Genomic DNA, 26,661 nt, shown 5'->3' on the forward strand with positions numbered 1-26,661 from the left:
TGTCAGGAGGAGGCCTGAGGGGCCCTGTTTTCCCTTTACCTTTCAGTTCTCCGCCCCACATATCAGCAGAGCTCGGTTGGGCCTCACATATTCCCTTCTTTCTTAATTGAAAAAAACTCAAGCCTCCACTTCCATGACAAAGATAAACCAGGCCACAAAGCCTCGTTTGTGTGAGCCTGCATGGAGCTGCTGCCATCATGCCCAACCAGGGCCTGTGAGGCACGTGGGATTGACCCTCCGAAGGAGGAAAGGGCAGCCCCACCTTTGGACAGTGGTCAGGCCAAGAGTGGAGTCTTAGGAGGGAGAGTAGCTCATCACCCCAGGTTTGGCCATTTCTGCAAATGGGCCAGGTATCTAGTTTATTGCCCAGAACATTTCCCTGTTAATAAAGATTAAAATCTGCCCACTTGTACTCTTGTAACTACATTCACTCCCTAGTTCGAGGTAACCAGACCGCCTGGTGAGAGTATAGAAAACTTGCCTTTCCTTGAGGAGGAAATCAGAGGCCTCCATAAGCAGGGACTTCCTCCCCCTCTTATTCAGGGGCCACTCTGTCACAGCAGCCTCAGGATTTCCCTCTGGCCACGAGCTGAGTGTGGCTTATCTCTTACCCAATCTTTTGTCCCTCGTGTGGAGTCTCTGGATGAGGCCCATAGGTCAGGCAGCCTAGATGCTGACGGCGACCCAGGGCCCCGGGGCCTCCCTAGGAAGCCCACACCCTGGGCTCGAGTGGCAGCCCCCTTTGTCCTTGGCCGCCATCATCACAGAGCTGTAGCTTGCCCAGACCTGCTGCGGGGCTTTTGTTGGTTGGGTCAGTATTACGCTGCCAATGACCACTGGCTCAGAGGAAGGAACACCATCGCAGAGCTGGGCCTCGGTTGCTATCCCCCTCTGTTGTGCCAAGCCTGGTCCAGCTAGCATAAGGGCTTCATGAATGTCTATTGACTGACTGGCTGACTACTACCTCGGTGGCCTTGGGTCGGTCACTCTCCTCCAGGTCTCAGTTTCCTCATCTGTACAATGAAGGGGCAGAATGGGTTGGCCTTGGGGGCCCGGAGAGGTGAAGGGACTTGAGCTGTGCTCTGATACTCCCACCCTCGATCACCGAAAATGACTTGAAAGCTTGAGATTCAGGGGGTGTTTGTCCTCCCTCACAAAACTCTAAAAAATGTTGAGGGCATCACCTTTTCAAACCTGGGGCCTCTTGGGTGTAGAGGATTTCTCCAAGCCCTGACTTTAAAATTTGAAAAATGTTTTAGCCCCTTAGGAAACATCAAAGCTCTCAAAGCATCATCAAAGCAGGGCATCCCAGGTGGCCTGTCTACTAGGCCCAGGGCGGGGCTGGGGAGGGAGATAGGAAGGGAAAGCATCTGTGTGCTGCCAGCTCCCTGGTCCTTCTCTTGGACCTGGGTGAAAGGTGATAAAGGCTTGTCACTCTGCCCATAGCAGTTGGTTGCGCTAAAAGTATTCATCTAGGGTGTGAATATCAAAAGTCAAAATTTACTTTTCTGCCTTCTCTCTCACCCCTTCCTCTCAATTTCTTAGGGTGATATCCATGAGGATTTTTGCAGCGTTTGCAGAAAAAGTGGGCAGTTGTTAATGTGTGACACATGTTCCCGTGTGTATCACCTGGACTGTCTGGACCCTCCTCTGAAAACTATTCCCAAGGGCATGTGGATCTGTCCCAAATGTCAAGACCAGGTACTGTGTGAGGGACAGGGAGGTGAAGATGCTCTGACCCCTGCATGGCCGGCCTGGCTATGTGGATGAAACACACTTGCCCCTTAACTTGGAATCAGCTCGCTTTTGATGCAGATGGATGAGAGCATCCTTTTAGAAGCAGCGCGTGCGTGCGCGCACGCGCGCACACACACACACACACACGCCATTAGAATGCTTGCCAACACTACCCTGTGTGTGCTGAGCTGGTACTCTTGACCCCTCCACCCCTCACAAACTATGCATTTATGTTCATTGTTCCCTCCGAGTTTTTCCAGCTTCTTCATGAGATGGTTGCTGAGTGTCCAATTGGAAATAGAGATTTATACAAGCTTCCAGTCCTTAATGGAAAGGGCATATGCTGACCTGTCACTGCCTTTGTCCCCTTAGACTGTCAGCATGCACAGCACTCTGTCTTCTTCTCTGTAATTCACATTGCCCCAAGAACAGTCCCAGCCCAGTGCCTGGATCTTCTGTATTTGTTCAGCTTCTCCCAGAAACAAAATCCCCCCGAAGAAATGCCCAGTTTGATTGTTTAGGAAAAGAGGCAGCGGGTCCATCACTCACCTTTTCTGGCACCAGCTTCAGGAAATGAGCTATAAAGCACTATCTCGCTTTTCCACAATGGAAGCCCCTGGAGCCTGGATGAATTCTTATCACCCCAGAAGCCAAAAAAGCCCAGGAGTACTTTGTCTCAGCTCTCAGAATTCCTGGCTGGAGAAAAGCTCATGTTTTCTCTTTTAACTTGGTACCATCCTAAGTCCACAGGATGCTCCCAGACCTTACCAAGATGGTAATAGAGAGTGGAAGCTTGAGTGGGAGACCCTCGCCTCTCATCCCATCTCTTCCTCATGTCTCTTTAAGTGAATACTCATTGTCCAAATAGTTTACTTCAGCACGGGACTGATGTATCAATGTTTTGATCTGATGGGCCCTGGAAAAGAAATTTTTTTATATTTGTGGCTTTTTTTAATGAATTTATATTGATAATCTTGCTTCTTATATCACCATAGTGATCCCAAGCATCGCCCTCCCAGAGTGCCGTCCCACATAAGAAATAATATTTTTGAGAGAAAAAAATATCAGCCCAACTGATGAGTACATTCAAAAAGTCCTAAAGCATGTGCAGCATACAGCACCTGTGGGCCTCCCACCTCCATGAAGACGAGGTTGGGGATGTCCTCTCACAGTTCTTCATTCAAGTCCTGCTTGGCCTTATTTACAATTTTGTTATATTTGTGTTTGATTTTTTTGGTGTGTCGTCGTTCTTTCCATTTGCATTGTTGTAGTTAGCCCATGTTTGTTTTTGGGTTTTTCTGGCTCTGCTGAATTCCATCTGCATCAGTTCTTGTAGATCTTCCCATGCTTCTCGGTGTTTATCCCATTCATCATTTCTTACAGCACAGCAGTGTTCTAGTACATTCGTGGACCACAGTTTGTTTAGCCATTTCACGATCGATGGGCATCTACCTTGTTTCCAACTCTTAGCTATCTGTCGCCAAAAGTGCTGCTGTAACTATGTTGGAATATGTGGGGACTTTCTATATACCTATGGGCTTCCGATGGGCTCCCTAGGGCCCAGTAGTGGAGTCTCTGTGTCTCTGGTTCAAAAGCTATGGACATTCTAGTCATTTCATTTGCATAATTCCAAATTGCTTTCCAAAATGATTGTGCCTTTTCACAACTCCACTGACAAGGTATTAGTGTACCTACCATTCTATGTTAATTGTTGCCTTTTTTGTCGTTTTTGCCTATTTGCAGGGTGTGAAATGAAACCTCGGGTTATTTTGATTTGCATTTCTCTTATATTAATGCTTTGGAGCATTCTTTTGTGTGGTTATTAATACTTTGCAATTCTTTTGAGAACTGATTGTTCATATCCTTTGAACACTTATCTATTGGAGAATGGCTCATAGGCTTACATGTATGTCTGTATATATTAATCATTTATATATTTTGGATACCAAACCCTTATCAGAGAAATCTGATACAAAGATGTTTTCCCATTGACCACTTCACCTCTTATCTTAGGTGCATTAGTTTTGTCTTTGCAGAAGTTTTTAAGTTTCAGAGTTGTCCATTTTATCTTTTGTGATTTCATCTATCCTTTGTTTGGTTATGAATACATTGCCTACCCTTAGCTGTGAGAGGCATATGATCTATTTTCCTTCTAAGTTTTTATAGTGTTATCTTTAATATTAAGATCACATATCCGTTTAGACTGTATTGTGGAATGTGGTATAAGGTGTTGGTCTGTGCCTAATTTCTGCCAGACTGCTTTCCAATTTTCCCAGCAGTTTTTATCAAATAAGGAGTTTTTCCCCTAGGTAATTTATATTTTCCACTTGCTTAAGCTCTGGGTTATTGAGTTCAATTGTGTTTTTTTGTAAAGGGGAAAAATGCTGAAAATTGAGAGAAAGCCTAGGTGAGGCCATGGTTAAGCCTGCTCTGATTGCCATCATCACACCAGTTTATCAGTGTCAGTAATGGCATCCCAGGAACAGGAGAAGGTGGGGAGGAGGTCACGGCCTACTGTCCACCTCTGTGCTGCATCATTGGAAGGCTTAGAGGGGCTCCTGTTTATTGTCTGTCTGTCTGAGCCTGTGGGGCAGTGGCCAGACTTTCCCCTTCCTATCACCTTTCCCAGGCCTCCTCCACAGTGTAAGCTCAGTGCTTTCCTGAGGGGAAGCTGAACGCTGAGGAGAGGCTTGCCTGGTTTGTCACTCCAAACTGATACTTGTGAGAGAGGGCCCAGGTAGACCAGAACCAACTACATTCCTCTGTCAGTCTTTATATTGGAAGGCAAGGTTATGTCTGCCAACAACCTGGTGTGTTTTTCTGTATGCATGTTCCATTTTCAAAGTGAAATTCTGATCGTTGTACGGTTTTTGGTGTTTTCTTTCAGATGCTGAAAAAGGAAGAAGCGATTCCCTGGCCTGGGACGTTAGCAATTGTTCATTCCTATATTGCCTACAAAGCAGGTACAGAATGGCAGTGGCCTCATTCCATTATCCCTGGTAGGAAGCCACATTGGCTTTTAAAAGTAAATTGAACCTTTAAAATTAAAAGCTTTTAATTGAAAGAGATGAGAAGTTTGGTGAAGAAGCAAGAAATGATAACCCATTAACCTAGAGCCATAGTTTCCAAAAACTCAGTGCCACCAATTAAATTCAACTAAGTAAACATCAGTTGAGTGATGACTATACACAAAGCATAACATTAGGTGCTAGGATAGGAAATCAGTCCCCACTATTAAGGAGCTTAACCTAATTAGGAAAAAAGAGGAAAGCTGTGTACAGATCACCAGAATGAGACAAATATGTCAAGGCAATGTGCAGAAGTGAGAAATTGGGAAGAGATCAGTGATTGCTGCCAGCTAGGGAGATCAGGGCAAACTTCTTGAGAGTCCAGTACTGGTGGTGGATCTCCAAAGACACAAGATCAGAGGGGAGGGAGGCCATTGTGGGCACACAGGATGGCATGAACAGAAACAACAGATACAGCAGGATGCAAGCCCATCCATTTTCACCAGAAAGTGCTGTGTGTGAAAAAACGACAGGAAAGGCCATTTGGAGTCTGCCAGTGAAAGACTGAATTCCAGGGTTAGGAATCTGTAGGATAATTCAGTAGGGAGCAGGGAGCCACCCATGGTTCTTGAGCAGAGATGCAATTACAAAAATTACTTAGGAAGCTCACTGTGTGAGGATGGCTTGGGAAGCCAAGAGCCTGGGAGGAGAAAGAACAGCTAAGGAGACTGTTTCTTAAGTCTCAAACTTGAGGGTCTCAAGGCAGACCCTTTACACTCTCAAGTCATCCGTTCTCAAACTTGAGGGTCTCAAGGCAGACCCTTTACACTCTCAAAAATACCAAATAATTTTGACCTTATGGAGCCTCTTCAAGGATGTTGGGGAACCCTTGGGGTCCTCACATCACACTTTAAAAGCTGCTATTCTATGGGGCAGCTCGGTGGTGCAGTGAATAGAGCTCTGGCCTTGAAGTCAGGATGACCTGAGTTCAAATCCAGCCTCAGACACTTAATACTTAACTAGCTCTGTGACCTTGGTCAAGTCACTTAACCCCGATCGCCTCACCAAAAAAAAAATAAACTAAAAAAAAAGAACTGCTGTTCTGGGTGATAGATGAAGACCAAAATTTAGGATGGTTTCAGGGCAAATTAAAAAGGTGGGCTAGATCTGAAAGAGATTCTGTAAGTATAATGGGCAGGATTTGGCAGCTGATGTCATCAAAAAAAACTATGGGATTATGAGACTGAGTGAGTGGAAGAGCCAGCTGCCGTCAGCAGCAGTGGCTGAGTTAGGAGAAGGGAGAGATTTCCTTTTCAAAAAGTGGCAAGTTGAATAGATAGAAGGCAGAGCTCAGGTGACTGCTCAGGGATTTCCTGCACAGTCCTGTCCTGGGGGGGTGCCCACATCCACACAAAGGACCCCCTTAGGAGTGGGAAGAACCCTGGAAGTTGGAGGAGCAGCCTGCTGGGCCTGGCCCAGACCTTCACGAGCCTTGTGCTCTTATGAAGGCCCCCAGCCTTCCTCAGCCTCAGTTTCTTCATCTGTAAAGTGAAGGAGATAAGAACCACGTCCAAAAGTGGTGGCCATTAGAATGTGGGTACTGGTGGTGAGGCGTCTTCTAGGAGAGTCCCCTTGTAAGTACATTCCCCTTTCTGTTACAGCGAAAGAAGAGGAGAAACAGAAGCTGCTTAAATGGAGTTCAGATTTAAAACAGGAGCGGGAGCAGCTGGAGCAGAAGGTGAAGCAGCTCAGCAATTCTATAAGTGTAAGGAGACCTCGTTCACTTGCTCATTAACACTCGAGGGCCTCCCTCAGCGGCCCAGGGGTCACTCTCAGACCAGCCCACTCGGCTCTCCTGGAGCCTGCTACTGCCAGGCCCTAGTGAGGCCACAGGATGGGAAGGCGGGACGGCCCCTGCTCCGCTCAGTCATGGGCTACTCTATGTACTCCACTCGTACAAGTCTAGACAGAGCAAATGCAAAGCATCAGGCCTCAAGTAGTTAGTGAGATGTGGAGAGATGCCTGTAGAAGGCGATGCTCAAGCTGCATCTTAAAGGAAATGAGGGAGGGCATTCCAGGCACGTGGAGCCACCAGGACAGAGGCACAGACATGGGCAAGAGGGCGCCACGGGTGAGGAGCCCGAGGCTGGAAAGACATGCCTGCCAGGGGCAGACAAAGCAATTGGACTCATCCAAGAGCTGCCTGGTCAGGTCCGTGCTCCAGGAAGGTCACAGACAGCTGTGTGGAGGATGGGTGGTACTGGGGAGAGGGAACGAGGGCCTGAAGTGAGGCCTTTCCTGTGTGAGCAGAGCACGTGGGGAAGAATAAGAAGACTTGGCAATTTAGGGTGCAGGTTAGGCGTATGGGGTCAAGGTGACAGGGCTGCAAGAGTGCTGGGACCCCTGGCAGAAACAGGGACGTTTTGTTGACGAGTGAGTTTGGGATGTGTTGAATTTGAAGTGTTTCTGAGATGCTAGATCAGATATGTCCACTGGGCAGTTGGTGATATGGAGCTGGAGCTGGGAAGAGAGGCTGGGGCCAGAGACGTGACAGCGACATCTGCCAGTGGCAGCAGACGAGGTCACCACGCGAGAGTGTCAGGAACAAAGAGACAGCTGTGGGAGCACAGGCGCCGGCAGAGTCTGACCTGGGAAGACTGGGCGCTCGGAGCTGGGGGAGAGAAGGCTCCCTGTGCCCGAGGCAGCCAGGAGCAGGGTCTGTTGGGTGATGAGATGAGAAGCCAGATTGCAAGTGATGGAGCAGGCAGAGGAAAAGAAGTGCAGGCCCCAACTGAGCATTTTTTTGGAGTTTAACTGAGAAGAGGAGGAAGGGTGGAGGACAAGTTGGGGTAGTTGGGGTAGCACGGCCACAGCTGTGAGAGGCAGGTGAGGCTCATGGAGCAATGGGAAGGTTTGGGCTAGTCTCTGTGAGAACTCAGGGGATCAGGGAGGGAGGAATGAGGGCACGGATTGTCTGGCCACGGTGGGGCCCACTTGGTGTGGTTCCCATCAGCACCTGGGCAGGAGTGGAGGAGGCAGGTGGTGGCAGGAATCCAGCTGAGCTCCGGCCAGGGACAAGCAGCCCCAGAACCGGAGGAGGGGTGGAGAGGAGAGGAGAGGACGGAGTCACGAGGCAGTAGCCAGTGGGTCCAGATTGTAAAGAGAGGAAAACGAAGTCAGAGCAGGACTGGCAGCTGAGGGAAGTGGAAAGGGGCCGAAGTCTGGGGGGTTGCCACAAGCAGCGATTAGGTTTGGGGGAGGGGGCAGCAATAGGAGGTGATGATCAGATGGGGGAAGGCCAGAGTCTCTGGCTACAGAGTGGAGGTTGAGATGCAGAATATGATGGCCGACGGCGTGGGCAGTCAGTGAGTCTGAGGGAGCGTCCACGTGGGTGTTGGAGTCCCCTAGCATATAGTAGGGGGGAGAGGGTTCCAAGCAGGAAGAGTGGCCAGGGCACCATGATACAGCAGCCGTCACGATCTTGTTGGGTAGATATTTTTAATTGAGAGGTTGTTGAGAAATGGTGAAAGGAGAGTCAGGAAGGAGCAGTGGAGAGCCAGACATTCCAGGCTCCCCACTCCAGGACCAGTGTGTACAGGGGCAGTTGGACAGAGAGATGGGACCGACTCCTGCATGGACTGTCTAGAGTCCCTTTTATGAAGGGGATTTGTTCTGTGAAGTTTGGGCTCAGTCAGAGGGCTACACTTGAGGACTTAGAGGGCCACATAGGGCCTCAAGGCTGCAGGTTCCCCACCCCTAGGCTAGAATAATCACTAGTGACGGAGATGACCAAGAGCTGCTTCTTTCTTACTGGGCATTTGGCAAACAGCCTTTGAACCAGAGATAACGACAGAATTATGGCTGATAGATTCCCAAGATAAAGAAGAAAAGAGCTGTCCCCTCACTGAATACTGGCAGGTGTGATTGGTGAGCCCCTACTAGTGATCGAGGCTGGGAAAGGTACCACAAGGGAACTGGGGATGCCACAGTGCACAGAGCTCCAGGCTGGAGTCAGGAAGACCTGAGTTTGAATCCTTCCTCACACCCTTCCTAGCTGTGTGACCCTGGGCAAGTCGCTAAAGCTCTCTGAGCCTGTTTACTTAATTTTAAAGTAAATTGTATATTATTTATATATTTTATGTATACATATTTATATATTTAAAATAAATTAAATATATATATAAATATAATAATAAATGCACCTAACTCAATGGCAAGAAACAAATAATATAATATTTGTAAAATGCTTAGCACAGTGCCTGGCACATAGTAGGCACTTAATAAATGCTAATTTTTTTTTTAAAAAAAGGAAAAAAAATGGAGCTCACAAACTCCACTTCAATTCCTGCTAAAATTCTACAACATAATATTAGAAAGATGGTTAGTAGGCATCTAGGAGAGGAAACAGTAATCACAAAGAGCCAACGTGGCTTCTTCAAGAGTCATGTTAGGTCATTGGGTCTCCTTTGACTGAGTTACTGATTCAGTAGTTAAAAGAGGAATCCTGTTGATGTAGTTTACCTAAACTTGAGCAAAACATATAATAAACTTGAGCAAAACATAAACATATAATATTTCTCCTTAGAGAAAAGAGAGAAAGATGTGGCCTAGCAGTTATGACAGGTGGACACAGAACTGACTAAATGACTATATCCAAGGGGTAGTCATTAATGGTTTGCTATCAGCTTGGCAGGAGGCCTCCCCAGGGATGTTGGGCTTAGCCCTGGGCTGACTGACATTTGTGCCATTCTCTTAGATACAAGGCAGAGGTCAGATTTGGAGAGGATACAGAATTGGGAGGGCTGAGCACTAATGCTGAAAGAATCTAGGTTAAAACAAAACCTTGACAGGCTCAGAATGTTGAAACTAATCGAATAAGATAGAATTTAGTAGGGTAAAATGTAAAGTCTCATACTTGGGTTAAAAAATATTAGTATTAGGGTAATTCAACAAGCATTCTTGAAATGTAAGTTTTGGAGTCATCTACTTGGAGGTGATTGTTGAACTCAGGAGAGCTAATGAGGTCACCAAGAGAGAATAGAAGGAGAAGGTCCACAAAGAATGGGTCTAGTATGCACCTTCACGTAGTGGGGGTGTATGGATGAGAGAGACTAGTACAACCAAAATCTCAGGGAAGAAGGAGCTGCAGGGTGCGGGGATGATTCGCACTGTCTGAGAGGCTAAGAACTGGATGAAGACTGGATTGAACAAGTCAGAGGCCATCCATAACCGTGACAAGAGCAGGTTGTAAGAAGTCAAGAAATGAGTGAAGAGTGAAGTTCAAGCACAGAGGGCCACCTCACTTTTCTAGGAGTCTGGGTATCTGAGGAGAGAAGAGAACAGCATGGGAGGGTCTGGGGATCAGGTGGGGGGTGAAGAACACGTGGGGGGATCTGGGCATGTTGGCGACAGCGGGGGAGGAGGCAACAGATATTCAGGATTAGAGAGAGAGGGTACATGAAGCAGCAAAAAAACACATTTGTGCAGAGGAGAGAAGGATGACAGGGATGGATCCAGGGCCCAGGGAGAGAAAGGCTGGCCTTGGCGGAGACTGAACAGTGGAGAAGGGGGGTAGTGATGTTCAGGGGATTTGATGTTGATGGTAATGACATGATAGGAAACATTTATGTGGCATTTTACGGCCACATATGAGCCGTTCACATATACTATTTCATTTGATACAGCAACCCTGGGAGAGAGGAGCTATTATTATCCCTATTTTATAAATGAGGAAATTGAGGCAGACAGAGATTAAGTGACTTGCTCAGGGTCAAACAGCTGGTGGACATGTGAGATCATGTTTGAACTTAGGTCTTCCTGACTCCAGGCCCAGTTCTATCTTGGCCCAGCCATCTTGAGGCATAGAATCGGGGTCACAAGAGCAAGATGGGGGTAAGGCATGGCTAGAAAGCACTTTGTCCCCAGAATGTCTTGGCTGTTGGTGAAGTAACTATGAGGTTTGGTTCAGCAGCCAAGAGAGTTACTTGGGATGTCGGGCTGTGTTATGAAAGGCATAGGTAGCACCCAGGAACAAGGAGAGACTGGCCTTGCTGCCCTGGGCCCCAGCAGGCAGACAGACCACCTTTGTCCTGTAGTGTTCGCTTCTGGGGACTCAATGTAAAGGGCTCCCATAGAATAGGGAAGGGCCTCAAATGTCAAACTGGGCTGGTTTGGCCGAGAAAGGTCATGATGGTGATCCTCAAGTATTCACCACATAGAAGAGGGGCTCCCTTTGGTCTGCTGGCTCCGAAAGAAGAATGAGGAGCTCTCGGCGGGAGCCGCAGAGGACAGAGAGTGCCTCGGGACCAGGGGGCATCTCCAAACACAGACCTGGCGGGTCACCTGCTGGGAAGGGTAGAGAGCAGCTTCTCCAGCAGGGGTGGGATGGACTAGGTGTCTGCCGAGGTCTCTGCTTCCAACTTTGCTTGGGGGGTGGGCAGCATACCAGCCCCCTCCCGTTGGGGTGACCTGAACCTTTTGCTGTGTGGGTGTGGGGATGTGTGTTACAGCTTGGGGGGGGGGGGGGGGGTGAAAGCCGTCAACCCATGCTAGAGAGTAGGTTGCTTGGGGACTTTTCCCTCCCTTCCGCCGGCCACATATTCTGGCCCCAGGCTTTCACCTGTCAAAAGCAGAACTAGAGGCTGCCTGGAAAGTGAGGCAACAAAGACAGAGAGGCCACGTGTGCTCTGGTGTCCCTGCTCTGGCTTCCAGTTGGAGTCTGCGCTGGCCTGGGACTGGATCTGGGTGTGTTTGCACAGATCCTGGAGTGACTTCAAGTTCAGTCTGGCTCTCCAGAGCTCTCTGTAACCTTTGACAGTCATTCAGCCGATAAACATTCTTTGTGCCAGGCATTGTGCACATGACAAAAAAAAAAAGGCCAAAAACTGTTCCTGCCCTCGAGGGGATTACATTCTGATGAGAGACACCGTGCAAACAAATATGTACAGAGCAAGCTGTGTACTGGATAAATAGGAAACAATTAGCAGAGAGAATGCACTGGAATTCAGAGGGGGTGGGAAGGTGATTGTAGCCGGGATTTAAAGGAAGCCTGGGAGCTCAGTAGTTGGAGCAGAGGTGGGAGAACATTCTAGGTCTGGGGACAGCCAGACAAAGGTCCCAGAACCATGGATGGAGGGCCTTGTGTGTGAAGAATAGGGTGGAGGCCAGGCTCACTGGATGAAAGTAGGGGAGAAGGGGAGCTTAGAAATAGGCTGAACACCCTCCCCAACACACACACACACACACACACACACACTCTCTCACACACTCTGGCTCTCTGTCTCTGTGTCTCTTTCTGTCTCTGTCTCTCTCCTCTGTCTCTCTCTCTCCTTTGTCTCTCTCTCCCCCCCCTCCCCCCTTCTCTCTCTCTCTGTCTCTGTCTCTCTCCCCCTTCTCTGTCTCTGTCTGTCTCTCTGTCTGTCTCTCTCTTCCTCCCTCCTTCTCTCCCTCCTCTTTAGCCCTCACGCTGGCTCTGAAGAGCAGGTGTGCTCTACAGGGCATGTTGTTAGAAAAGTGGCTCTCTGGTGGCTGCACCTGAGCCCTTGTCTCTGGTGGCCTGCTCGCCCCCACCCTCCTCCCCCTGAGCAGGGACCCAAGAACCGACCACTCAGTGCCCCTGTCCTGTTCCTTCTTTTGCTACAGAAATGCATGGAAATGAAGAACACCATCCTGGCGAGGCAGAAGGAGATGCACAGCTCGCTGGAGAAGGTCAAGCAGCTGATCCGCCTCATCCACGGCATCGACCTGTCCAAGCCCATGAACTCTGAGGCCGGGTTGGCGGCCGTGCCCAATGGCCCGGACTGCGCAGTGCCCTCCACGCCGGCGCCGTCCACGCCGGCACCCTCGCCCTCGCCGAGCTGCACAGTGAACTGTAACAAGGGCAAAGAGACTAAATAACAGGGCCCAGCCGACGGGCCGGCAGTGGGACCCGAGGACGCCAGAAAAGCCGAGCCGGGTTTCTTCTGGGAAGGGCAGGATTCCTTTGGTTAAAGCTTTGGCTCCAGAGAGAGAAGATGCTTGTGCCAGGTGGCGCCGGAGTTTGCCAATCGATCCTCCTTATTCTGTGTGTACATGCAAAGTCTGGACCGCATCACATGAAACAGTGCCAGCTGGGGGTGCTTTGCCAGCACCGTGCCAAGTGAAATATATATTTACTCTCTCTATTCTACACCAGTGTGTGCCTGCAGCAGCCTCCACAGCCACGCGGGGTTGGGTTGGGTCGGGCTGGGCTGGGGAGCAGGGAAGAAGAGGAGAGAAGGTTTCAGATCCTTATTCGCTGAGCAGTTGGTTTAGGTGGGGAAAAGAAGTCCAAAGAGTGTGTGGGCTTTCCTGTTTCTAAACTCTCACGACTATAAAACCAAAAACAACAAAAAAAGGAAATCCAGATTTAAGCAATCGCAGTGCCCAGAAGGGGTGGGGAGGGCAGGGGAGGGCGGGGAGGGGGTGGGCGCAAGGGTGGGAAAAGTATATCAAATAAGCAGTATTTAATATCAGTGGCAGAGGGAGAGGGGACGGGTGCCAGGAGATGGCCACAGCAAGGGCTCCCGGGTCTATTTCTCCCTGAGCACCCAGCTCCCACCTTGGCGGGTGACCCCCAGCCCCACCACCTCAGGCTCCCCCCAAGTCCTTCCGGAGCAGCCCCAAGCGCTTTGGTGAATGAGCTGGCCCTGGATCTGCCCCGGGGCCAGCTGCACTTTCGGGGGGGGGGGGGGGGGGGGCAGAGCAGGGGGCCCTCAGAGTCCGGTGCCCAGGGCCACTGCCGGGGGTGCTGGAGGTCCGAGGAAAAAGGCAAAAGGGTGATTTTACTTGAAAACAGAGCTCCATCCCTTCTCTATATTTATAAAGTGGAAAGAGCCTGAGCAAAGCACCCCACAGCCCAGATGTGTGAAACTTAACAGAGACATTTCTTTTTTTTCTTTTCTTTTTTTTTTAAATGTTTCTTTTACTTTTTTTGTAACAAAAACTAAAATACGGAATAGAAGCGCTGTTTTTCAGGCTGACAGTCCAATTACGGGGTAGATGAGACCTTGCATGGTATAGATTAGGAGTCCTAGTGTCAGTGAGATGCAGTGAGTCTTTGTGAGTCCTCGTGTCATCGTTTCGGGCACTGTTTTTTTATGCAAGGGCAAAATCTTTGTATCTTGGGGAAAAACGACAACAACTTTTTTTTAAATTAAAAAGGAAAATAAAAGCTATTGAGGTCTTCCTAGTGTTACTTAAATTAAGATCAAGGTAAGAAACATTGTAAAAAAATTTACACAAGTGCTATTTGTTTCCTAAAAACAGTGATTTCTATTAAAAAGGCGTCAGAACTGGAGAAGACTGTGTAGTTCTAATTTTTGAGCACAGCATCTGCTGCCCACGAGGCCGCTCTGCGGTGGGCATGTTTCTAGGCAGATGAGTTAGAGCCCCCGTACCCCGACCATCCATCTCTTTGTGACTTGGTCCCCACCTCGTGCTCTCATTGATGATTGGAGGCCAAAGAGAAACCGTCTGCAAGGGTTTCCCCCAAGGGCACCTAAAGGGTAACTAGGCCTGTCCTCCCCTCCTGGCCCACCCAGGTGACCGCATCAACCCCTGGTGCCCCGCAAAGTCCCAGGGGAAGTCTACCCACCTGCCTTTTGAGAGAGTCTCCATCCATGTTGGATCCCAGGTAGAGAAAAGGGAATAGATTCTATGCTGTTGTCTTCCCAGACAGGTCTTGGCCAGAAGATCATTTGGCATTGGTTTTATGTTGCTTTTTTAGTTCTATTTGCTTCTTCCCTTCCTGAGAAAACCATGGTAGTTACTTGGTGGACAGACACTTTGAGTGGCTCTCCTTGGGGAAGCGAATGGATGCCCACGGACCAGTGTGCTCCCCCACCCCACCCCAGAGCTGTGTCCGCTTTGTGTGTATCTGGAGAGCTTTCCTACAGTGGGCTCCATCTGACTGCCCAGCAGAAGAGAGACATCCCTGCCAGGTTAAGAATTCCCCACGTGGGAACCTGGTCGGTCATCTTTCCTCACCCTCCTGCTGCCCCACCTCCTACTGCAGGCAGCAGCTGGACCCCCAGTCATGGCCATGAAAAGCTGTTAGCCAGAGCCTTTCCCTTCCACTTGTAAGGGTGCAGAGGCAGTGTGAAAAGGACCCTTCAGATGAGATCCGACGTCAACATTGAAATCCATGTCTCATCGGTATCCTGAGCCCCTGCCCATCTCCCCAGAAGCTTCAGAGGAAGGGTTAAAGGCTTAGGCTGGGAGACAGAGGGGCTCAAGTGCCGTATTGTGGGCTTAAGTGCCGTATTTCAGGCTCAAAGTCAGCACCTGGTAGGGATGGGGCGAGGAGGATGGAGGGATCCCCACCCAGCTCCAAAGCTGAGATCGTGGAGACCCAGGCCCTCCCTTCCCTTGGAAACAAGGGAGCTTTGGGAGAAGCTCAGGCTTGTCCCAGAAATAGTTGGCTGAGGTTCCCAGACCAGCTGTGGTCTCTCCCCTATCCCTGTGACAGGGGCTCTTTTTGCCTTGCCTGGGTTCTTTGAGCTACTCAGGAGTGTGTATTATAATTTCTTAAAAGTAGCTGCAAAATGGGAACCCGTTTGGGTTCATTCACCCTACTCAAAAAGCCTTTACTCCGAGAGAGGTGTTGGGAGTGAGTGCTCCGTGGTGAGGAAGGTGTTGGGGAGTTTCAAAGGTACTGTCAGAATGGGATGGGCCGGATGGGATGTAAGCCAGGTGCAGACTAGGACGTGAAATCATCCCCAAGCTATCTTTTTCCTAAGTGTAAACATAACACTAGTTACAGGATAGTAAGAAGGATGCGCTTAGGTCCTAGAATGCCACTCTGCTGTCAAAGAAAGACCAGTAAGCATCAGGAAGGCCCCTCCCTGCCCGCATCCCCCCACAAGCCTAAACTTGTGGCTTCAGGACTTGGGAGGCAGCCGCTCACCCTCTCAGCCTCTTCCTCTGACCCCCACCTCCCCACTTCTCATCCTCTGCCTTCTGCCAGCACTCCTGCAGACTTCTCTCTCCTCCTCCTCTTCTGCAGTTGGCTGCTGCGTCCCTCCCTCAGCTGGGACAGTCCCCTAGGTCTAGGATGTCTGTCTCCTCTTGCATCAGAAGGAAAATTGCAAGGAAGAGGGGTAAAGACCTGGACAAACTGCCTAGGTTGGCGTGGGAGGGAAGCTATCCTCAGGGGCCCTTACACGCCAGGGCAGGACTCCCAAGTGAAGGTGCCAAGCTTCAGGTAGACAGCCTTGGGGCAGTGATGTCACGTTTCCACCCAGCTGCCTCCGCCTTCTGGAGGCCCTCTAATCTAGCCCAGTTATTCTTAATACCTGGAGGGCTCTCCTGGTTTTAAGCCCCTAGACTTTTCTCTTTCTTTCAGTTCAGCCTTGTCTCACCTTCCCCTTCCCCTTTCTCTTCATCCCCAGAAGGTTGATTTATTCTAATTTGCCTCCACCTACTCATTGCCTTTCAAAACATCTAGTCCTGGTTCTGCTGGGTGATCACTCAGTTACCCTCTCAAGAACGTTTCTAGCATTTCTCTGGTGTCACCCAGTAGTTCCCAAAGGTCTTTACTGATGGGCAGTTTGCTCCCTGTGCTGCTGGCCACCTCCGTCAGTGGGTCACTCCGTCAAGCTCTCCAGCTCTCCCCAACCCCATTCTTGGGTTTTTGCCTCTCAGATTTCATCAGTTTTCTGCCTGTCCACAGTGCCTTGACTCCAGGCAGGCACCCAAGCCTGCCCACTGTAGAAAGGACACAGGGAAAGGGGCTCCACCAGGACTAAGGCAAGAAGGAATCCAAGAAACGTCTGAAAGATTTGCTTCTTATGGGATGCTTGGTAGCACATGGTGGCTTAGTCCTGCCTCAACATCTGGCTACAGAGAGAGGCCAGGCTTTCAAAGTGAGTCCACGCTAAATCCCCAAGTCATCAGGAATCCTTGTGAAGATGGCCCTCTGGGAGATTAAAGGGATCTGAGCCTGACCCACAAACGGGCAGGCTCTCCTAGGTCCCCAGCGTCAATACCTGAGTTGTCTGGGGTCATCTGCAAGGGAATCCTCGTTCTTGCTGATGATCTACTCACCAGCTGTAAAGTGAAGGGAGAGGAGGCGGTGGGATAACCTTCTCCCCATGCCCAAATCCCAACAGAGTGGATGCATGGTGACAAATTTTATTTTTTGTAACTTAGGGCGTAAAGTGGTCTTCTGAAAAGCCCTGGTTCCCAGGGCTGTAGAATACTCTTCTCTCATCCAGCACAGGGACCCCTCTCCCTGCAATGCATCCTGGCCGCCAGTCTTAAGGGATCATGTGATATTGAGCTGGATAGGACCTCTAGATGACCAGCCAGTTAGGCCAGTCATTTCTTCCTGAGGTTGAGAAAACCAAGGCATGTTCCTATGAAATGACCTGCCCGGGGTGACGTGCTTCCTCCAGCAAGGCCACCATGATTGGCATTGTCATCTCCTCCAATTCCCCTTTCCCAGCCTTGGCCTCTGAACATGCGAGAGGCCGAGCTGGGGACTGAGGTTAAAAATCTGACTTTGGGGCGGAGGTGGGAATATAACTCGGCGGTGGTGAGTAGCCACATTCATTCTTGGCCCTCTCTCTGACTTCTGAGCCCTTGTGATTTCAGTCTCTGTAGAACCCCCAGTAGGTTTTTAGGTTAAAAGTGTTTTGTTGAGGGTTGGGTTTTTGTGGAGGGGGGGGGGAGGGCAGAAGGCAGCTGATAAATTTGTATTTATTTTTACACTTTACTAAATAAAACAAAATTAAGTCTGGTGTTGGCCTCACTATGTTGGGGTTTGGGGTGAGGGGAGCCAAAGATGCCCCTGCCCTCTTCCTTTCACTCTTTTCTGGTCAGGCGATCTGTTTGCTTGCCCCAGCCTGGACTGCTTTGCCCTTTGGGCACCAGGTTGGGGGGGCGGGGTTGGTGACTCCTGGGCCAGTCCAGGCACATCTAATCAAAGGCTAAAGAAGATGGTTGAAGGCACTGGAGAAAACTCAAGAGAGGCATGTTAGAGTATTTGAAGGGCTTGGAGAAGGGGAGGCGTGGCACTTGGGCAGAACCAGGATCCCAGCTTTAGAGTTGGAAGGAATCTTAGAGCCCATCTAGTCTAACCTCCTCATTTTACAGATGACGAAACTGAGGCCCCGACTTGCCCATGGTCACACCCTGGGACTAAGTGAAAAGCCAGGATTCAGACCCACATCCTTTGACTCCAAATGCAGCCTCTGGCACCATCGTATTGCCTCTGCCGAAAGCCCTCAAACAGGCTGCAAGACCACTTGTGGGTTACTGGTCTCCAGTGGGAAGGGACTCCTAGGGTGGAGGTTGGAGGTCCCCTCCAAACTCTCAGATTCCCTTTGGTTATGTAATTGTGCCTGGGGTCTTGGTGACTCCTCCCTGCCTCTGCCTATCCTCCCACACATAACACTTTTCCCACAGGGCCCTCTGACCCCAAGAAACCAGAAGACGTGAAAAGAATAAAAAAACTGCTTTAATTACAAAAGTCCAGTACAGAGTGGGGAGGCCAGCCCCATCATGGCTGGTGGCAGTGAGGCTGGATATATGACAGGGAGAGCTGCAGTAACAGCCCAGGTGGCCCCTCCCACCCAGCCTCGGAACCACTCAAATCACCTTAAATAACTTAAATAGACACCCTAGGACCCAAGGCCTCATTCCAGTGTCTGGAGCGTCTAGTAGGAAGTCCTTCCTGAGGGACTCAGCAGCCTCCAAATCCTCCCCTGGGCAGTCAACTACCCAGGACCTAGCCCAGCCCTCTCAGGGTGCTGCCAGGAGACCTCCTCAGAGCTGCCGCTGGGCTGTGAGATACTTGAGGGCAGCCGAGCCATAGCGGCGGGACAGGTCCTGGTGGAATTCGTCCTTGAGGGTCCGGAGGCAAAGGCGGTAAGTGGGGCTGGATCGGAACCTGGAGATGTCAAGGCTGGGTGCGTGGGGCAAGTGGATGGCAAAGGCCTCGGGCAGAACCAAAAACTCATACTCCTGCAGAAGAGGCAGAGAGGGCCATTGCCCGAGGGGATAGTGGAGAACCCACAAGGCTGGAGGTCAGGAGCCTGCCTCTCCTTCCTCTTAGCCACTGCACTGACCCTTTGGGGTTCTCATCTGTAAAATGAGAGGTTTGGACGGCCATTCCAGCTCAGACATCCCAGAATCTAAGGGGTCCCACCTCCGGCTTGGTGGGATGGGTCTGAGGGGAGGGAGGGAGGGAGGATCCAGGCTCGCCTCTCCCACCTACCTGTGCGTCCAGCTCCATTATGTGGGCCACCTTGTTCCAGCCAAAGCCCACAAACCGGGGGTCATAGCGGGGGCAATCCCGGGGGACCACCACGTAGGGCTCGTAGTCAGCTGCCCACTCCACACGATAGGGAGCCTGGGCCTCCCGCCAACGGGCATAGTCGGTGGGCTCGTGCCCTCGGGGCCAGACGTGGTACCTGTGAGGCCCAGCAGACACATGGGTCACGTTAGCTATCACAGATGGGGTGGAGGGGGACGGGAGGGGAGGGGTCCCACCTGAAGGTGTAGAGGGAGCCAGCGTCCAGCAGGGACAGCAGCTCAGTCTTGGAGGTGGGGAAGCTCAGTCGATAGCGAAGGGTCTCAAAGGCTGGCACCACCAGAGCAGCTTTGCGGGTGGCCAGGCTCAGCTCCTTGATGGAGGTCCTGGAGGAGGAAGGGACGTGAGAGAGGGGGCACCCTCCACCCCGGGAAAGGACAGCCCTGGCGGGGTTTGAAGTAGCAGCAAAGAGCAGACAGTCTCAGTAGAATAAAGACTGTGGAGCAAAGTCTTCAGAGTGACAGGAAATCACTGGTATAAAGACAAAAGGCTAAATCAATAAAATGTGTTTTCTAAAAAGAGCCAGGACTCAGAACCTAGCCAGCCATGTGACTGGACAAGTCACTCCCTTCCCTGAGCCTCAGTTTCAACATTTAGAAAATGGGTATCATATCATCCCAGCCAAGCATAATCAAACACCTGGATAACGCATCTGAAATGCTCTGTAACCCTAAAGCACAAACCCAAAATCTCAGCTCAGCCTCCCTGCCCATCAGAAAACCCTTCCTTCTCTCCCCCTCCCTCCTGTCCTCGAGGCCCCCCATGTAACATGACTTTTGGAATCATGGAACTATGAAAAGCCGGAAGGGCCCATAAAGCCCTTTAGCCTAACTCCTCACTGCTCCCCCTGGCTCCTGCCTCACCTTCCCCAAGATGAGGAATCCAGAAGGGGCTGGTACCTGAGGTAGTCATAGAGGGAGTAGGCTGGCAAAAAGTCAATGTCACTGAGGAAGACATAGGGAGTATGGGCCTGGCCCAGAGCCACGTTCCGAAGCAGGTTGACAGGGTAGAGGGGTCCTTCTCGGTACACGATGTGGTAGGCTACATCCCGCCGGGCAGACAGCACCTCAGAGGCCTGCGCAAAGTGCAGGAACTGCTGGGCCTCCGCATCCGACAGGTACAGGGCCAGGCTCATGGGGCCCGGCCAGTGGCGGCAGAGGGCCTCCAACATCTGCAATCTTGGGAAGCCAGAGGCAGGGGGAAATCAGTCCCACAGAGATGGATGGCTGCCCAACCCCTCCTGCTCCTTAAGCCTCTCCCCCACCCCACCCCATTGTCCCCCGTCTCCTCTATCCGCCCCTGGCCTTCCCCGCCTCCCGTACCGATCCATGGACAGCTGGGCTACCAGGGTGACATCATGGGGGTGGGGGGCAGGAGGCTCATAGGGCAAGAAGGTAAGGTGGACACGGTGGACGGTGAGCTTCTGCTGACGGAATTCGTAGCAAGCATCATCCTCTTCCAGCTCCACCAGAGCTTGTCTTGTCTAGGAGGTGTTGGGAAGAAAGTCCTGAGCATGGGCCTCTCTGAAGCGGAGAGGTCAGGGGGATATCTTCCCCGACAGGTCAGAAGTGGGGGAGTGCCTTCTCACCTGGGGAGCTAGTGTCTGCCTCCATCCTCCCAACCCTGAGGGGGGTGCTTGTCTCCCCTGCTTAGGAGAGGTGGGGGGGGGGTCTCACCTGGCTTGGCTCAGTCTGCGGACCACTAATGCAGCCAAAGAGCTCTCTCCGCAGCAGATTCCCATCATATTCCAAGAAGGTCAGGTAGAGATTTCGGAAGAATTCGACATGCTTATTTTTTACCCCAAGTTTCTTCGGTGAGTTCCAGTGAATCACCTTGGGAGAGGACGGCAGGAGGGAACTTGTGAGGCTCCCAGTCCTGCCCCCAGTCTCCATCCAGGGAACGATGCCCCTGCCCCTGGGAGTGTCCCCCTAGGCACTCACCTTGAGGTCAGACACCTCGGAGTAGCACTGTTCAGCTCGGGTGTGGTCTGAGAGCTGCACGTTCCAGGAACACAGCAGCGGATACACAAGCCAAGGGTATTGCTTGATCACAGCATTGAAAATGTCCTGAAAGGCGGCAGTGACACCTTGGCCCCTGAGACCTTCATCGATAGCCCACCCCCACCTCACCATCAACCTGGAGCCGTGGATCAGGGATCCCCCCCAGCCCGGCCCCAGGGGCTGCTCCCTACCTGGTCAGCCAGAGAGGTGGCCAGCATGGTCAGCAGCTCTTGTTCAGCTGTGAGCCTCCACATCTGCTCCCAGCGCACCTGCCTCAGTCGTTCCAGATGCAGAAGGATCACCCCTGCGGAAGGCACTTTGGTTGGGGGATTTCCAAAACCTCTGACCCCTCCTGTCCTTCCCATTCGGTCCTATGATACCCATATATGGTACCCTAATAACAACAGCAGCTCACATTTCAGTAGTATTTTAAATGAGGCAGGGAAGTGTTAAAATTATTATCCCATTCTTTCATATGAGAAGACTGAGGCCCAGAGAGAGGAAGGCCTTACCTGTGTTGAAGCCACGGCCTAAGGCAGGCCAGGGTCGGTGGTTCTTCCAGAGATTCCCTAGGTACCAGTCACTCTGGTTCTCCACCAACCCAATCACCTGTTTGTCTGGGAGGAAAAATAGGCAGGGAAGGAAATGGAGGAGGCAGGGACCATACCCCACTACCACTGGCCCCAGGTTTGGGAACATTCTCCTATTCAAAGTCAGGGCTAGACTTCTCCCCTTTCCTCCTAGTACTGGGGTCCAAGATGTCCAATGTCATATATGGGGGTTGGGGGGAGAGGGAAGAGGCCGTAGAGAAGAGGGGTATCACAGGGCACCTGGTCAGAGGGCTTGGACAGTAGGATGGGCAGGGGAAGAGGGACCTCAGCATCCCGGGCTCCTCACCTGAGAATCGGGCAAAGACAGCCCACAGGTCAGCGATGTCAGAAGCAAATGTGATATCAGTGTCGAGGACGATGACACGGGCTAGGGTAGGGGGCAGTGCGCGGGGGAGGGTCAGCTTCAAAAGCCCGTAGATGCCTGAGTAGTGCTTATTGGGGATCCAGGCAACTTCAGGCTATAGGGGAGAGGGGATGAGATGAGCCGCAGGGGGCAGGCATAAGCCCACTTCTCCCTCCCTTACCCGGAGCCCGGAGGCTGCCTGATCTGCAAGAGACAAAGGTCCCTCTATTCCAAACCCTCCATTCCATTCCCTCATCTTCTAGTTGGGGAATGGAGGCCCAGTGAGGGGAATCACTGCACCTAAGCTAAGGCGGGAAGAGAGGATAGATGAATTATGGAGTCTAAATGCAGACCCAAGCATACTATTTTTTCTTTTTTTTTCTTTCTCATGGTTTTTCCCTTTGGTTCTGATTCTTCTTTCACAACTAATGTGGAAATATGTTTAATATGATTGTACATGTATAGCCTATATCAGATTGCTCGCCATCTTGGAGAGGCAGGAAGGGAGAAAAAAATTTGGAACTCAAAATCTTATAAAAGTGAATGTTGAAAAATAAATAAATAAAAAGGAAAAAAAAAGAGGGTGGAGGGTAGGCCCCTTGGACAAGGAGGGGAAGGCTGGAGAAGAGAGACAGGAGATGATGCTGCTGGCCTGCCTGATTCTAGAAAACCAGACACCTCTTTTCTGAGACCATCCTGAAGCGAAAGGATTTGGGGTCACCTGTGGGGCTGAATTGTGTTACTCTACTCCAGCACTGACTGACAAGATGAGGCAACATACAGCAGGAAGGTCACTAGACTGGGGGGTCCCGCTCAGGTCAGAATACCCTCTCCGCCACTGGGTGACTTCCACCAACTCAGTCCCTCAACCTCTCGGGGCTCACTTCCCCCAGCCGTCCATCAAGGTGGGGAGGGTGGGGGCAGGAAGGATTAGCTGACCTCTGGGGTCCTTTTCTGCTCCCAAGTCTAGGAGCCCATTGGATGACGTGTCCAAGGTCAACCAGCTAGCTTAGTAGGCAGAGTCAGAGCTCAAACCCAGGTGCACTCTCACCAAAATCATTACACCACACTGCCCCCAAGAAACGTGGCCAGGGCCAAGCCCAGGCTGCTGGCCCCTAGGGATGGGAAAGGAAGAGCCCCAGAACTTGGGAGGAGGAAGAGAAAGCTCCAGCTGGGGGAGGAGTCAGTTCCCAGGGGACAAGAGCCATTTTTTGTTTCCTCTTTGTACCTCCCTGAATGGGGTAGACAGTTCAAAATGCTGATCAGATTGAAAGGGAGTACAGACAATATTGGGGCAGGGAGAGGGCAGGATCGGGGCTCCCTACCTTGAGCTCATCAGCATCGTAGAAGCTAATGAAGACAGAGGGCACCATCCAAGTGTGGAAGAGGGTTTCCAGGATGTTTCGGGCCACACCATCTGTCACCAGATGGAAGTGCAGCGGGTTCTTCCTGGGGATGGGAGGTGGGGGGATTCTGGCTGAGAGGGCCCCAGGTAGCTGCTAGCCCAACCCTCCTTAGCCCCCCAGGCTTCTGGGAGTAAATTGATTGTAACCTCACCAGCATTAAGCTGCTTCATTACTGTTCCTGGCAGGGGTCCCAGGACTTGGGGGGTGGGGTGAGGAAGGAGAGGTACCTGTGGAAGAGGATGGATTTGACCAGAGTGACCACATCCCGGCTGGAGTTGTGCCCGGCACACACGATGGCCACGTGCAGGAGCTGGAGGGTTGGGGGCAAAGAGGAGACATGCACCCTAGGTCCTATGCACCCCTCCCATCTGGTCCCGCAGGCAAGCGTCCCCTACTAGGCTAGGGGGAGAGGGGCTCAGAGTTCATCTAGTCCAAACCCCTCAGTCGACTGATGAGGAAACTGAGGCCCAGAGAGGTTACACCAGATGGTCAGTTTTAGAGCTGAGATGTGGCCTCAGTCCTCTGACTCCCAACCAGTGAGCTCCTGCCTCCCAAGACAGGAGTGGGAAGTGGGGAGTAGTGGGGGGTCACAGCTTAGCAAAGATGAGCTTGGAGGCTCCAGTGAGACTAGCTGGAGTGACTGAGAGAAGGGGAATAGAAAACGATCCTATCTTAGAATCACAGAAAGTCGAAGCCAGAAGGGCCCTTAGAGGCCCCAGGCTCTCAACCTTGTGTGCAGGCAAGTCTAGGAACTCCTCAGAATAACGTTTTTAAATTCATAAAATGATTACAAAAGATCCCCAAAGTGAGTTAAAATAAAGGTGTAACTTTTCCCACCCAAGTTCCCAGACCCCCTGAAATCTACCCATGGGCCCCCGGGTTAAGAATCCCTGATCTGGGACAGCCCCCTGGTTTGAGGCTAGGGCAGGGTGGCCAGAGGAGGTGGCACAGCGAACTAATTCCAGAGCGATCATAATGCAAAGGGCCTCTTGCTTCTCTCCCACATGGCACGACCCCCTGTCGAGGTAGTGGGTGAGTCTGGGCAGGTGGCTTAGGATGGGCCGCTAGGACAAGTCCTGACTCTAACATCTGTTGGGCTCCGGGGGTCCGGCTCACCTCGCATTTCCCTACTGTGGGCTGCTGACTACAGGCCGTCCGGCCCCACGTCACGTCGCGCTCACCACTGCGCTCCGACGGGAGTCTCCCCAGGGCCCCCCAGCGCCGGAGCTCCTCCCGAAGCTGCCGATTCTCCTCCTCCACAGCCCGAACCTGAGCCCCCAGTCCTGCAGGGGCCCCTCTGGAGCAAGGGGAAGGCAGTAGCAGGCGGCCATCTGCAGGGGGGCGGGGGAGACACGGGGTCGGCGTCGGGGTCCTGGCTGGGAGAGCAGCCCCCCTCCCGTTGGCCCGCTGACCAACTCACACGCCAGGTCCCCGCTGAGCAGGTAGAGGCCGGACAGCAGCAGCAGCAGCAGCAGGAGACCGGCCCCCAGCGCCTTCAGCCGCCCCCGCCCCCGGGGCAGCATGGCCAGCTCAGGGCGGGACGGCCCGGCCCGGGGCAGCAGGCGGCATCCTAGACCCAGGGGAGGGAGGGAGGCAGGAGCGAGCCTGGGGCTGGGGCGGGGGCTGGGGCTGGGGCTGCCCGGTGCCGCGGCCGCGGCTGCCCCGTCGAGGCAGCACTGGCCCGGCCGGCCGGCCGGCCGGTCCTTCCGCGGGGCGCCCTCCCGCTCTCACCTGCGCCACTCGTCCCCTGTCCTGCCCGGTCCGGCCCGGCCCGCCCGGCCGCACCACCGATTCTTCCTGAAAGCGCTCAGCCCGTCCAGGCAGGATCCTGCCCCGCCTCCCGCCCTGCCTGCCCGCCCAGCCACCTTGACTCAAGTTTCACCTCGACTCCGCTCAGCCTGGAAGAGGGAAGGGGGGAGGGCCCGATCAGCTCCAGGCTTGGGGATCAGGAACTCCCCCCCATTCTAACTTGGAAAAGTGCGGGGAGCATGAATGCACCCCGCTCCAGGCAGGGGGACGGCCCAGCTGAGGAATGCAACTCCCTGGAAGGCCACCCAAGAAGCGCCCCTTCCCCCCTCCCATTTACCTGGTTTCAACTCAACACACTTCTTGGGGCTAAACTCTCCCCGCGCCCCCCAAATCTCACAGCTCAAAGCTTCAAGCTAGGCAGCTGGGGTGGGGGGCGGCTGGGGAAAGGCAATCTCCCCCCCTACCCTGACTCGCAGGCACAAAAGATCCCGTCCCCAGCTCTCGGGCTCCTTCCCAATCCCCCCCTCAAACAGGCAAGGAGGCGGGGCCTCTCGGGGCCTGCTGACCCTGGCCAAAGGGATCAAAGGAGACAGCCTCGGGAGGCAGGGAAATTACTGGACAGGAGCAGAGTTTGCATGTGAAAAGTGGGGGGGGCGGGGGGGCCGGCGGGCGGAGAGGATGGGGGTGGAGGCCACAGCCTAGAAAGGAATGTGGATTCCACTGAGCTGTGTCCCAGTAGTGCCCTGGGGGGAGGGGACTTGGGAGTGGGGACACCTGTCCCGCTAGGAAACCTGGCCAGATCTCAGGCAGGAGGCGAAGAGGAGGAAGGGCAGGTGGGGGGAGAAGTCTCTCCCCAGTCCTGCCCTTCTTGCCCTGCTCAGACTGTGGCTGTGGCTTCAGAGGAGAAGGGGAGGTGCCTGGGGCAGGGGGCAGCACACATTGAGACCTGCCTTGGTCTGGCTCGGGAGCCCACGAATCTGAGAGTCCTCCTCCAGCCAGTGTTCCCCACCCCTACCCCATCCTCCCAGAGCTCTGGACCAAGCTGGGCATGAAGACCTTCTTTAGCAAAACGTCTCTCACCTCCCCTCTGAGGGGACAGATCTCAGGTCTGGGCCTGGCACCATATGAACCCGGGAGGCCATTAGGGCTGGGGTGCCCTTTGACAAAGTACAGCTCAAGGCTGATAGAATGAGATTATCCTGATCTGGGCAGGAGACCAGAGCGGGGGAAGTGTGGGGGTCATTCTCAGGTTCCTGGTTGGGTACTGCCAGCACTCAGTTCCTAAAAGACTCTCAAAATCTCTCCCTCTTTACTCCACTGTCTGCCCAGAATAGTCATTCTGCTCCATTCCAATCCCCCCACCCCTCCATGGAATATGGGGCAAATACAGAACACAGAATATAAGAGCAGAAGGAACCTTAGCACATAGAACAGGGAATGTCAGAGCAGGGAGGGACCTAAGAACAGACCTCAGA

The 26,661-nt window shown here is 52.3% G+C and overlaps 2 protein-coding genes across 16 annotated transcripts in view; one reads left to right on the top strand and one right to left on the bottom strand.

Moving 5' to 3' along the window:
- The window catches only part of PHF21A (PHD finger protein 21A), a 223,441-nt gene extending 210,529 nt beyond the window's left edge, over positions 1-12,912 (top strand). For 12 of the 13 annotated variants that reach the window (XM_027837712.1, XM_027837713.1, XM_027837711.1 and 9 more), the window contains 4 exons: positions 1,546-1,701; positions 4,625-4,700; positions 6,407-6,510; positions 12,387-12,912. In XM_027837712.1, the coding sequence (XP_027693513.1) occupies positions 1,546-1,701; positions 4,625-4,700; positions 6,407-6,510; positions 12,387-12,641 (591 nt within the window). In that variant the 3' untranslated portion in view covers positions 12,642-12,912. The remainder of the gene's footprint in view (positions 1-1,545; positions 1,702-4,624; positions 4,701-6,406; positions 6,511-12,386) is intronic. The other variant, XM_027837710.1, reaches the window with a different exon arrangement.
- A 5,288-nt stretch (positions 12,913-18,200) lies between these two features.
- LARGE2 (LARGE xylosyl- and glucuronyltransferase 2) lies at positions 18,201-24,960 on the bottom strand. Of its 3 annotated transcripts, XM_027837803.1 has the most exons (14): positions 24,858-24,960; positions 24,554-24,768; positions 23,665-23,747; positions 23,357-23,480; positions 21,975-22,146; positions 21,590-21,694; positions 21,269-21,381; positions 21,018-21,143; positions 20,754-20,909; positions 20,400-20,560; positions 19,977-20,255; positions 19,257-19,403; positions 18,982-19,177; positions 18,201-18,728 (listed from the first exon to the last, which is right to left on the bottom strand). In XM_027837803.1, exons 1-14 carry the CDS (start codon positions 24,958-24,960, stop codon positions 18,531-18,533), a joined length of 2,178 nt encoding a protein of 725 aa, XP_027693604.1. In that variant the 3' UTR covers positions 18,201-18,530. The 3 variants fall into 3 exon arrangements, with proteins under 3 accessions (XP_027693604.1, XP_027693606.1, XP_027693605.1); XM_027837805.1 differs by lacking the exon at positions 24,858-24,960 and having other exon boundaries at positions 23,357-23,448; positions 24,554-24,643; XM_027837804.1 differs by lacking the exon at positions 24,858-24,960 and having other exon boundaries at positions 23,357-23,448; positions 23,589-23,747; positions 24,554-24,643.
- Positions 24,961-26,661: the final 1,701 nt, after the last annotated feature.

Source organism: Vombatus ursinus, unplaced genomic scaffold (assembly GCF_900497805.2).
Source record: "Vombatus ursinus unplaced genomic scaffold, bare-nosed wombat genome assembly UNPS02014822.1, whole genome shotgun sequence".
NCBI classification, from domain to species: domain Eukaryota; kingdom Metazoa; phylum Chordata; class Mammalia; order Diprotodontia; family Vombatidae; genus Vombatus; species Vombatus ursinus.

Coding starts and splice junctions, on each gene's coding strand:
- LARGE2 (XM_027837803.1), bottom strand. CDS start 24,960: ATGCTGCCCCGGGGGCGGGGGCGGCTGAAGGCGCTGGGGGCCGGTCTC. Junction 22,147..23,356: donor ACGATGCTGATGAGCTCAAG/GTAGGGAGCCCC, acceptor TCTCCCCTATAG/CCTGAAGTTGCCTGGATCCC. Junction 21,144..21,268: donor CCACCTCTCTGGCTGACCAG/GTAGGGAGCAGC, acceptor GCCGCCTTTCAG/GACATTTTCAATGCTGTGAT.